General features: G+C 36.1%; 1 protein-coding gene across 2 annotated transcripts in view; it reads left to right on the top strand.

Moving 5' to 3' along the window:
* Rbcn-3A (rabconnectin-3 alpha) overlaps positions 1-12,389 on the top strand; it is a 164,161-nt gene that overhangs the window by 55,181 nt on the left and 96,591 nt on the right. For both annotated transcript variants that reach the window (XM_083140900.1, XM_083140899.1), the window contains exons 19-21: positions 5,469-5,581; positions 6,508-6,657; positions 10,089-10,310. In XM_083140900.1, coding sequence (XP_082997026.1) covers positions 5,469-5,581; positions 6,508-6,657; positions 10,089-10,310 — 485 coding nt within the window. The remainder of the gene's footprint in view (positions 1-5,468; positions 5,582-6,507; positions 6,658-10,088; positions 10,311-12,389) is intronic.

Genomic DNA, 12,389 nt, shown 5'->3' with positions numbered 1-12,389 from the left:
ACCGCTTTCATTCAAAATGTGTTCTTTGTTCCCTGCAAGACTTCATAAAAAAGCGAAACTGTTAGAGATAATCAAAGCTACATAGGCGAACTAAAGATCGTCAACCCGCTTAATGCGTTGTCATCCAGGTTTCCACAAAAGTTTACTTCGATCTTACGTGCATCATAACTCCCGTTTCCCACTTCATACGTTTTCCTAATTGTGTCGTAATATCTGCCAAAAAAGTGTTCCTTTGGCTGACTGACTTCTCCCTTTTTTTCCTGTCAAAGGGGGGGAGGGGTGGTTTTCTTGCACACGGGCTGATTACAGGCGAGGGTGGAAGTGAACCCAGCCCTCTTCCTTTCCTTTGACGTCTAAAATGGAGCAACCAGTTCTGCATATATTCTTGAAAACGAAAAACAGTAAAAATAAATAAATTAACCCTCCCCCTTTTTTCCAGCTTATTCTCCGCCACTGGTGTGCACGGCAATGTTGATAATTGCAGAATTCAGGTCTTTTTTTTATGCTGTTGTCTGCATAGGAAATATTACCCGTATTATTGTCTGTTGCATGGTAAAACCTAAAGCAAGGGTCATTTCTTTCTTCTTTACACTGCTGTTAAAAGTTCCGTCTTCGACAGTTGCGTTATCTTTAAAATGCTGGGATTTTTCTCTTCCGCCACCTGTTGCTCGAACTTCCAGCCGGTCTTGTTTTTACGATGCAGCTGGCGCCAGTGTTTTGTCTAGCGTCTGTAAAGCTCGTCATAGACGAACGTTACAGGAAATAGTATTCTTATGGAAGTTGTTAATCACGAAGTAGATGCTGAACATTTACTCTGCCAGATAAATTTTCGAATCCCGTCGTCGAAAACTAGAGTCAGGAATGCAGTTTTTTTTATAAAGAAGGCTAGATCGGAAATTAAAAAGAACTGTCCATTGTGGAGAATGTGCACCAGTTACAATGCAGTTTCTTTTGCACTGCAGTCACCTTGAAACACACATGTATTAAGGAGGTCAATGAACCTTTCAGGTTCTCCAAGGATCGTTTCTAATTTTATATCGGATCAGTAGAATATCGGTAAATTTTATATCAGTACTTTTATCGGTATCAGCTAAAATTTCATATCGGCCCACCCCTACTCTTTTTTAGTCCTTCAGTCTTTGATTAATTTTTCCCACAAGATTGTGAGCATAAGAACAGGTTACATTGATATTAATTAATAGTTATACTGTGGCTCTATTGCCAACCTCCATGGTGGAGTGCGCTGTGATGCCAGGGGTCCCAGGTACGAATCCCGGCCTGTGTGTTTGTGTTTCTTCATCAATTTCATTACATCATCTCTCATCCTCATCTTCTCAATTATCTAAAAGTTGCCGAAAAGCAAAGTAAAGTAAACCAAATAAATCATTGTGACATCATATACCAACCTACAAACATTTAATTTTTGTAGTTATTGTTACCAATATTAATATTAAAGTATGTTGGTATCTTATAGTTACATTAACAGAAATGGTTAATATTTGTTAGAGGAAAATATTGATACATGCTCATAGCATTAAGTTTTTCAAGTACATTTTATATTTTCATATTTTTCTGTTAATTTAACTAGTAAGGTGTGTTTCAGAAATATTTTCGTTTTTAAAACTATTAAAATAAATACTTACATTTTTTGTATAAAGATACATTTTTTACCAAAAGAAAGCTAAAACATTCAATTTTTATTTGTGAAAAAGAGTATTGGACAAATGGTGATCGTTCATGTTTTCACATTCAATTATTCTTGAAAGTTTTCGATCACTTGCCGAAGCAATGCATAAGGAATAGCATTGATTTCATCTGTAATTCTTTGCTTCAATTCTCTCAAATTTTGTGGCATTGGTGTGTAGGTAAATGTAATGGTGTCTCATGAAGGTTTTTGGGGTTTTCCTCTGCCCAGTATCAGCAGTTCTGTTTATTAACATGCCCGTTTATGTGAGAATATGATTCATCAGAAAACCATATGTTGCTGTAACCATTGAAGCGATCTCTCATTCTTCTACAGAACTATAATAGATTGGCAGGATCTTGTGGTTTTAATTCTTGCGTAGTAATAATTTTGTATGGGTGGAAATACATATCCTTGCGAATAATGTGATAACTGTCTACTTGTGCAAATTTAAAGAAGCTGCACACACTCTTAACGATTGGCGAGGATCCTCACTAACAGACTGGTGCACACGGTCAGTGTTTCTGTTCAGTCTTGATGACCTTGGACATCCCGGCGGTTTACTCGTCATAGTGCTTCCAGTGTTTTCAAACTTTCTCACCCAATATTTCATTAAATTTGCACTTGGGACGTCTCTCATTCCTGCCAGGTTATAATGATGCCGGTACGAATGACGCACATCATAAGAATCATTATTTTTATAAAATGCATGAACACAAAAAGCACGTTGCTGCCCTCTAAAATACTCCATGGCAACTAAATATTAACAATGTTGCCAAGCGTTTGCGATTTATCTCCTTTCTCCGTAATGTGCGAATTGCTCAAGACCGGAAATATTTCTGAGACACCCTTTATTAAGCTTCTATTAATAATACTTTTCAGGTACATGTCCATTCAACTCACTAGGTGCAAATATTAAGCAATGTTTCTGCACTCATTTAGATAGGCAATGTACTTTCTACTTGAAAAGCCCTTGCATAGTTTAATTTACATGAATCCTATGAAGGTGTCTAGTTGCTATGCGGGAGACACAGGTTAGATTCCTGGGGTATATGATTTCTGATGGGAATGTCCCTTCATGAGTGGCTGTGGAATTTACCCAGCCTGTGGGGCCATGTATGGAAGGGTAAAAGAAGCCAGAACATGGTGGGATAGCTTGTTACTGATTCAAATGATCGCTGACTTCATTGTGTATGATGTCTGGGATGCAGACTGAATCGGATTGATGCTATCTTTACAATTGTCTGGTATGAGTTGGGCCTTCTGGTGCTTGGTGGTTATGAATTGCATTGTGTGTCTTGTCTGTGGTCAATGGGTGGTGATGGTTTGATAACAGCAGCACAGCCAAGTGGCAGTGTGAGATTTCCAAATTATGAGGGAATTATTGGCACTGGGTGAATTTTATGTGAAAAATGCTGACGTTTACTAATGTTAATGTAGACCGATAGATGATGCAAGCAAAGTTATATACAAAGATTTATTTTTATGTTTATGTTGGTGAGAGGAAGGAACTCGCCACAATTTTTGTCAACCACACTGTAATTTAATACAAGTTTCAAACTTATGAAGGGAACCCTGTTTCTTTAGGACATAATAGTTACTTAACAGGAAAGGGAATATAATTTGTACTACAATAGGGAAATAATTCTTAATCTGGCTAGTTAAATATTTCTTTTTAAACGAATTTACATGATTGTGTAATACATTATTTTCTTCATCTTGCATAATATACTTTTAAAAGCATAACAAGATCATATTTGAGTTTGTGTAGATGTGCTGGAAACAGCCGAAAACTTTATGATGTTATGTACTAAATATGATCAAAATTGTAAAAAAAATATATATATTTGTGTGTCATTCCATTTTTAGTCTTGAAATTTTAGAAATTTCACCGTGAAAATCTGGAATTCTACTTGAATTTTATCTTGGCCTTTAGTAGGCCACCCTGATCAACCTTCCCCACCCCTCCTTATCTTCACCATTAGCGAAGAGTGGCAGAAAAATTAAGTAAAATCAATCAATCAATCAAGATGATTGTGAATAAAGTATCAATGTGATTGATACATAGCAGGTTGATTCATTACAACCTGCATCCCATCATCTTAAACAATGAAGGCAGTGAGACTTTGGAATTAGTTTATTTCAAATAAGTTAAACTAAGCAACAAAAATACAGAGCTTTAAGTGTGATTTTTCAACTGTGTTTTCCGCACTTCATCATGAAGTGTACATTTTGTTTCATCAGTACTACTTTACTATGCTGCCAGGACAGGTAATGAAAAACGGGAACAGGTAATATAACATGGTAACTGATACCTGTTTTTTCTGTTGTGGATAGCTAAGAGGATAATCTTATTTTAGTAAGTATCGAAGTTCTAAGCAGTACAGCATATGAGTTGCTTTTGGGATGAATACTATCCAATTCTTAGTTTTGTGTGATTGTACCTTTTTCTTTTCCTTACATTTTGGTATTTTAGCATGTACATTGCAATTAGAATATATCAATGTTAAAAGTAGTAAATGAAAGAACAGGTATGAGTAGCATCATACCAGATAGTCATCCTCAAAATGGTTCTGGTTTTGAATATAACAGGTCAGCATTCATTACAGTTATTACTCACATGTGTTACTTGGTACAGATTTAATGTTGCAGGAGATTTTTATGGGGTTTACAATCTTCTGCCGAGCATTCTAGTGCTAAAATCATATGTATTGATATTAGAATTGGTTTAAGTCTGAATGTGCATTAAAATGTGCAAAACGTTACTACGTTAAGTAATTTCGCATCAAAATACTATAGCCGAATTTCGACTTCTTGTGTTGCTATTGTGATTATTGCATAAACTAATATAAGAATGTTGTAAAAAAATGTATAATTTGCTGAGTAAATTGAAACAATTATGTTAGGAAGAGTTCTGATGTGAATATAGTAACAAACATATTTGCTGAGCCTTATTTAACACAGTATCATTCTCAAAATTTCATTTCATTCCTGATGTAATAGCGTATTCATCCTACGCTTGTAGCATTTCTTACTGCAGATTATAACATGTAAATATGAATAATTACATATTAGCACAATACCACTGTGAAGTATTGACAAGAACCATATGAAAGAGAGATTATGATATACCATAGTCTAGTCTCCAATGTTTGTATGCATATAAAATTTGTGGTTTGTGTGCATTAGCATGTAAGCTATTGAGTCATTGCACGCACCTCTGTTGATTTTTACTAGGTCGTATTTTATTTTTTCATTTGAAGGTGTACTGCAAATTAGATTTTTTTTATTTGACACAATATATGAAACTATGTCAAAGCAGTAGTTTTTTATCCAAATTCATGTCTGCTCAGTGAATTACAACAATGTTAATATCTGGATTTTTTAAATAGTGTCCGAACCATAAACGCATACGATCAACTCTATATGGCAACAGTAAACAGTCTTAAACCATTTGCAGGTTTGCAGTTTTTTTTATTTTTTATTTTAGTACTTCACGTCTAGACATTTTTTTTAATGAATGATCTGACCTGTTTCACTAATAATCTCCTCATAATAACTTTTTTTTAATGTGTCAAGAACTAGAACTGGACCAAAAATAAACTGTATTGTTAATAACATATTTGCATTAACATGAACATTTTGTTTGGTACAGCATGATGTTCTTTGATCATTTCATGTGTCCTACTGATGTTGAAAGTCCCTCTTTTATCGCAAATGGCATTAACTTTTGTTGGTACAGTAGTGAGCTTGGAAATTACAGCTTCTTATAATTTCTTTCAAGATTTTGGAAGTGTAAAGTGACGAAGACAACTGAGCAAAAGAAATACTGGAAATACGAATGGTGCGAGTGGGATATGATAAGCAAGGATCATATTTCAGCTATAGATATAGCAGGTTAGTAGCAATTAGAATGGAATGTTATTTTTTCTCCTAGAAAAGAGCTTCCTTTGCCAATTATTTCCACAAAAGTGTAAAAAGTATTGAATTATGAACAAGACTCTCTTTTGCCTTTTAGCCGTCCTCTGTGGCAGAGTGGTTATCAGAATGTGCTGGAACACCAGGGGTTCTGGGTTCGAATCCTAGCTTGATTCTTTGCGAGTCCCTTCATCAATTTCATCATATCAACACTCATCCTCATATTCACGAGCAGCTAAAAGTGGCAGAAAAGTGAAGTAAAATAACACAATTATTCAATCTCGTCTGCTTTTTACTGTGTATTTTTTTTAAAATTAATGGCATCCAAGTAAATTTAACTGTGCAAGACAGGTGTTGTCTCTTTTTATACACCTTCTGAAAAGTGTAGCCTATTATACAGTTTTAAATCGAATTTTGTATTGCTTATTTTTAGCAGTTTTATAGTGTATTTGGTAAACGTGTCTGTCTGACTGTTTTATTTTTATTGGATTAACCATGTTTATAGTAACATTCAGAAGAATTATTTTACCATCTCGGGAAATATTCAAATAGATCTGTCTTAAAGGTAAAGTTTTGTGTGCACATTGCACTGTACCATGAATGCAAATATACAAGTGATGTAGCGGTAGGGACCCACACATTCTTGATTTTTGGTAATTTTTTTAGGTGATGTAATCAGCACCATGCTCTGGCTGCCTTTACCCCCAATTCCCCAGAGCCACTTTATGTAGGAACAGTGTAGGACAAATTCCAACCTTGTATCACCCACCCTGGGAAATGAACCCAGGTCTCCCACGTGGCAGTCAGACACCTTACCAACTAAACCTTCCCCCAATAGAGTATAGAAAGTCTTATTTTTCAGCTGTAGATTTCAAAATTTCACAGTAATTTTAAATTATTTACAGGTCAGCCTTTGAATATTAGTGCTGCTTACAGTGGAAGGATAGCTTGTGCATACAAATATGGCAAATCTTTCACCCGTCCTTCAAAAGATGACCCTGAAGAGAGATATGTGAATTTGTGTGTTGCAATCTATGAGTGCGAGAGTACTGGAGGTAAGAATATTTTTCTTATGTATAGATGTTGAAATTCACAAGAGTTGACGTAGCTGTTGAATGCAACAACTGTAAATTAAAAACGCGAAGGTATATTTTTAGGTCTGATAATGCAAACATATTATATTATATCCGTTCACATGTCAAAATATTCAGAAATATGTCTTAACTGAGCAACTGAACTAGATAGTTGAGTATATAATTTAAACTACCTATTTACACACTAAATTAATTCAGGTAAACAAACATTCACATGCCTAGTTGAGATGCACTAAGGAAAGGTTTATATAGCCTTTATTAATGTATTTTCCAATATATTTTAGCTTGAGACGATACTAGGAAGCTAGTATGAGATACCAGCCTCAAAAAATACTAATAAACACTTGTAGATATGGAGAAACTAGTACTCACTTTATCTGCGAAACTGTTTTTTCTTCTTCTTTGTTGTACGTGGTGCATTCAAGTTCTAAGGTTTTTATATATATATATATATATATATATATATATATATATATATATATATATATATATATATATAAACCACGTACAGAACAGAGATGAAACTTCATTTACTTCTCAACAGTCTCCCTCTAGATATACACACTTTTTGCAACATCGACACCATGATTTCATGGCCGCCGCGAACGCTTCTTTAGGGGGTCTGCTTGGCCCACTGGAAAATTGCCGATGCAATAGCAGCACGAGAGGAAAATGTGCAGCCCTGGAGAAAGTCTTTCAGCATTGGAAAAGGTAAAAAAAATCACTTGGCGCAAGGTCAGAGGAGTATGTGGACGGAGCATGTAATTCCATGAAGAGCGGCTGAACAATATCCGCCCGATGAGGAGGAGCGTTGCCCTGATGAAAGAACACAGTTGCAGCCATTTCCGGCAGTTTATTTCGCAATGCTGGAAGCAACTTGGTCCTCAAATCAGTTTCATAGCTTGTACCCATCATTGTTGTGCCCTTAAGATCGCAATGCATTAGTATAATGCCTTCGCTGTCCCAAAACATCCCTATTCTCGGCAATGGAGTAACTGGCGACTGTTTCATGGCGAGGCTCCTTTGATTTGTTTTCATACGACGTTCGACATTCCTCGAACTATCGGACCCACGAACGCACATTGCTCAGGTCCGTGACACCACCACAGCATGTCTCAGTGAATTTAAGATGAATATTGATGGGTGTCACTCCACGCAGGTGAAGAAAATGGATAACAACATAACATGCTGTTCCTTCGATGTAAATGGTGTCATTTCCAGTATCAAAAACATGTCCGTCGTTAGATAGCACCACTAGCTTCCTATGGGCCGTATCGTTCTGTCATCTGGCCTCGTCAACCTTCAAGAATTGATGCTTCTTCTCAAACAACTCTCACGTTTATAACTGCTTCTATTAATGAATAAAAAATTAGGAGACCTTAGAACTTGAATGCACCTCGTTTTAATTTCAGTGGTCACTGCCACCATCTCCGTTGGAACTCTCCCCCTTGATAACCCAGGTGTATATGACGCAGAGTGCAAGTGCAAGGCACATTACATCGGCAGGTCCATCAGATCTATCAATGGAAGAATCCAACAACACCTAACAGATGCAAAAAAAAAAGCCCAGTGCACTACTGGTCTTCCTAAACACATCAAATACAATAGCCATAAAATGCAAAAGGTACAAGTCAAGCACACTGCCCACACACTCGTAGACACTAAAATCAAGGAAACGCATGCCATAATGCACTTCCCACATGATCTAAACATTGATAGCGGACAGGCACACCACACATGGATTCCTCTACTACAACAGTTATTGCCGGGAAATAGCAGACGACACGGGTGCAGACATACAGTTAACAACAGCGTACCTAGCGGTGGCCAGAGAAATACGAACAATAGAAGCATGCCAAGCAACAGTACAACAAGTTCCAATGAGGATGGTGGCAGTGGTCACTGAAATTAATAGAACAAAGGAGGAGAAAGAAGGAGAAAACAGTTTCGCGAATAAAGTGAGTACTAGTTTCTCTGTATTTATCTACCACCATATCTCACTTCTCCTAATTATAAACACTTGTAAATATAAACTATCTTGATTTCTTTATATAACAATAATTTTGTGTTACTTGTGAAAAAGTTGTAATTGGTTTCAGTGTATTGTGTGTCACCTTTACAATTGGCTTTTCATACATACAGTTCAGTCATTTACGATTATCCCAAATTGACATATTTTTTACAAAGGAGTGGTTTTTAACCACCATGAATAATTGTGTGTGCCATGACTGTAAGTAAATTATTTTTCTGTTTTGTAATAAGTAGGGCTCGGAAGTTGAGGAAAAATCCTTTTTTTTTTCCTAGTATCCGACGACAAGGTCCAACATAATATAGGGGTGTAAGGGGTGATTTTCCACGTAGTACACCCAACTGTCAACCTCACTTCCATGTTAGTACACCCTGGACTAAAAACTAACGAGGCTCTGGCGACTGGCCCCATGACCAGTGTAATTTTGTTTGTGTTGTCCTGTGTTTTGTCCTTATTTGTGCTGAGTGTTCTTTGCAGCCTCAGCTTTTAACGAAAGTCAGAACATTTTAATATTTTATGATTTTAATTAAGCAACGTTAGAGTTGTTATGTGTAAAGATAAGGGGCTGGACTCCGTATAGTGAGATGGTGCAAAATAGCTCTAGTGCTGACGCACCCAAAATTTTAAATTCAAATCAAATCAAACCAACATAATATACTATGTTTATTTTGGTTCATTGTAGGCCAGAAAAAGGTGGGTTTTATTTGTCCTTTTTTGCCTTTTTCGGCATTTTTTGGCTTATTGGTCCTTTTTTAGCCTTTTTTTTAGGTCTTAACGGCTTTTTTGCAACTTCACCTTCTTTCGACTACGACTACTCAATTCGAATCATCATCAGTTCATCACCTCTTAAACATCCTTTCTGTAGTAAAGAAATAAAAAAAAGAGAGAAATAAATATATTTGAACCAATCCCTGAAACGAGATAAAAACATTTTTGGACCGACTGAAGCAGTTACGGTACAAGGTCCTTTAACCGTAACTTGTCTGGAAGTTGTAAGTGGCAACTTTCTCTTGTTTTGAAGCTTTCAGACAGCACACGCCTTGAAAGATCTCAAAAGTGCTGTGCAGAGGAAGGGGATGGGGAGGTTAAAACTGAAGTTACGTATAAGATCATCAACTACAGATTGTTTTTGAATAGAAAATGTAATGTAGACTACTTGAAGTTTCTCTACTTTTCAGTTTTCTACATACTTGCTTTAGTTACCAATACATTACTATGAATAATTGGTGTGGTTCAGTACTCTTAAGAAGTTACATGTCAGTATTACATTAGGTTTCTGTTGATCATTTACCTGTGATATGTGTTTTTACCCCCCATTTTGTTATTACTATTAGATTTTTGAAGTGAAAATTTCCACTTACAGGGTCGGAATGGGTTTTGGAAGACACCATTCACTTAAAGAACATTCACTTACCTCAGGTCCGAGCAGGAGCTGATTTAGACTTGAGTTACTTGTATGACCAAAGTTTAGTGCAGAAGAAACAGCGTTTGACAAATATTGTTCGAACTTTCTCTCAAGAAGACTTGAGATCGCCTGCTAAGAATGGTGATCAGCAGTGTCCGCAAGATTTCCAGACATCTCTAGGTGAGTTAAACATCAATCGTTCAGTGCATGTTGATGCAAACAAGAAGTTGGTAAAATATTGAGATCGTTTCATTTTAATTTCTGTGGTATGTATATCAAGATTACACCTAAAAATACAGTAATGGTAAATATTTTGCCTGTGGTGATATTGTACAAAAGTATCCACATTAGAGTGCTGCATTGAGGGCTTTTTACTCGAGTATCAAATAGTTCACATGGATGATGCTAGATAGCATACAGAATATACAGCTTCTTCACTCGAGCAAATAACACTTGAACAGAGAAAGTGAGTGGTAAACCCTCGAAGCCCAGTTGTACACGTATAACCATACTTTGTCATGGTAGTGGACCCTTAAATATGGATTGTGAAGTGAAAGACGCAGTGTTTTGAAACTTAAGTCAATATAGTCATCATCTCCATGTTAAAATGTAGTTCAGTCTATCTTACCAATACATAGCGATATATGAAACTGAATAGGTGATTATGGGCTGAAACTACCAAGGTGGATTTTTACACATATATTTCTATGATCATTGTCACACTGAAATTATATTTGATTCCATACACTCGAATGTGGGAGACTGAAATGTGGATGTCGAGTGAAAGTGGTCCCATCGTAGTTCTCTTATTTGTTTTGGTGATCTCAGTGAGCATGTATCATAACGTCATTCTTCGTAGTGTCCCAATATCTGACTGTGAAGTCAAATCTCTTCCTCTTGTTTTGTTCTTTCACTACTCATCTCTTTCAGTCCTACCATTTTCATCCCACTCTCCACAGTACCTAATCTTTCCAACGGCATCTGATTGTTTCTTTGTCCTGCATGCATAATACCACACAGCGTGTACAGTAAAACCTCGTTAATCTGGACTAATTGGGGGCGGGGGATAAGTTGACTGGTTTAACGAAAGTCCAGATTAACTGAAATATCCTAAAAGAAGAGTAGAAAGTGCATTAAAACTCTGTTCATAGCAACAAAACACTTTTATTATGGTGTATTTAAAGGGCATAGGCCTAAATACACTATACAGTACAGTACAAAGTCTGCAGGAAACAGAATTTCATCAGTGTCTTTTCTTTGGGAAGTTCTCTTGTTGACTTCTAGCCACATTTAAAACCATGCATTTTTTTTTTTTTTTGGCCTGTCTGGATGAAGCAAAGTCTGGCTTATCGGGGTCTGGATTAACGAGGTTTTACTGTAGTTAGGGTTTGCAAAATGCATTAACTAGGGCTGAGCTCATACCAATGCCGATGTATCAGTATCGGGTGATGCCAGTGGTATCGGAAATTATCAGTGGGAATTTATTTAATGATACCAGCCGATACTGTTCCGCCATTTTGGTCTTTCACGGCATCTGCCATGTGATACTTTCGTGGAGTCATAATTATCCTGAAAATTATGCATGTGTGAAACTGGATTTTGTGATTATAAAACGTGTGTTTTAATATTCTGATGTAATTCTTGAATATTTTAAAACAAAACTCTTAGTAAATTGATTCATATAATAGGAGTGGAAAACTTATATGGTAATATTAATCAATATTTTGAACCACTTTTATTACAATTTTCAAGCATCAGTATTGGGAATCTGCAAGTGTATTGGCATCAATATATGTATCAGATTAAAAGTGTTATTGTCTTAGCCCTAGTATAACCTATAGTAATTCTTTGTCTTTTAGTTAAAGCATGACTAACTACATGTTAGTAGTATAATATTCTTTTATGCACAATATTTTGACCATAAAATACTCACCTGATGAAGTAGAAACCCCACATCATACAGTTATGTGCCAGTGGTACAAATAAAACACAGTAAGTGTTTCTGTGCATATTTTTTAATTTATAAATCTGTCTGATGTTCACATTAATAACAGAACTTTGAATATAGGAAGAAAGATATACACTCCTCACAAAAAGTTCGGAATATTGTTATATTGTTATATTAGACACAGCAAGTTTGGAATATTATTATATTAGGCAATATGTGTCAGGCGTGGCATATGTCGGCGAAAATAGGAGAACATCTACCAGACAGATTCCATATGTTGTTGCATTCCAAGGCTGTGTCTATCACCTATT

The sequence above is a fragment of the Lepisma saccharinum genome, chromosome 19 (genome assembly GCF_977018435.1).
Source record: "Lepisma saccharinum chromosome 19, izLepSacc3.1, whole genome shotgun sequence".
NCBI lineage: Eukaryota > Metazoa > Arthropoda > Insecta > Zygentoma > Lepismatidae > Lepisma > Lepisma saccharinum.
The sequence above is the reverse complement of the archived record's forward strand: the minus strand, read 5'-3'. Positions and strand labels throughout refer to the sequence as shown.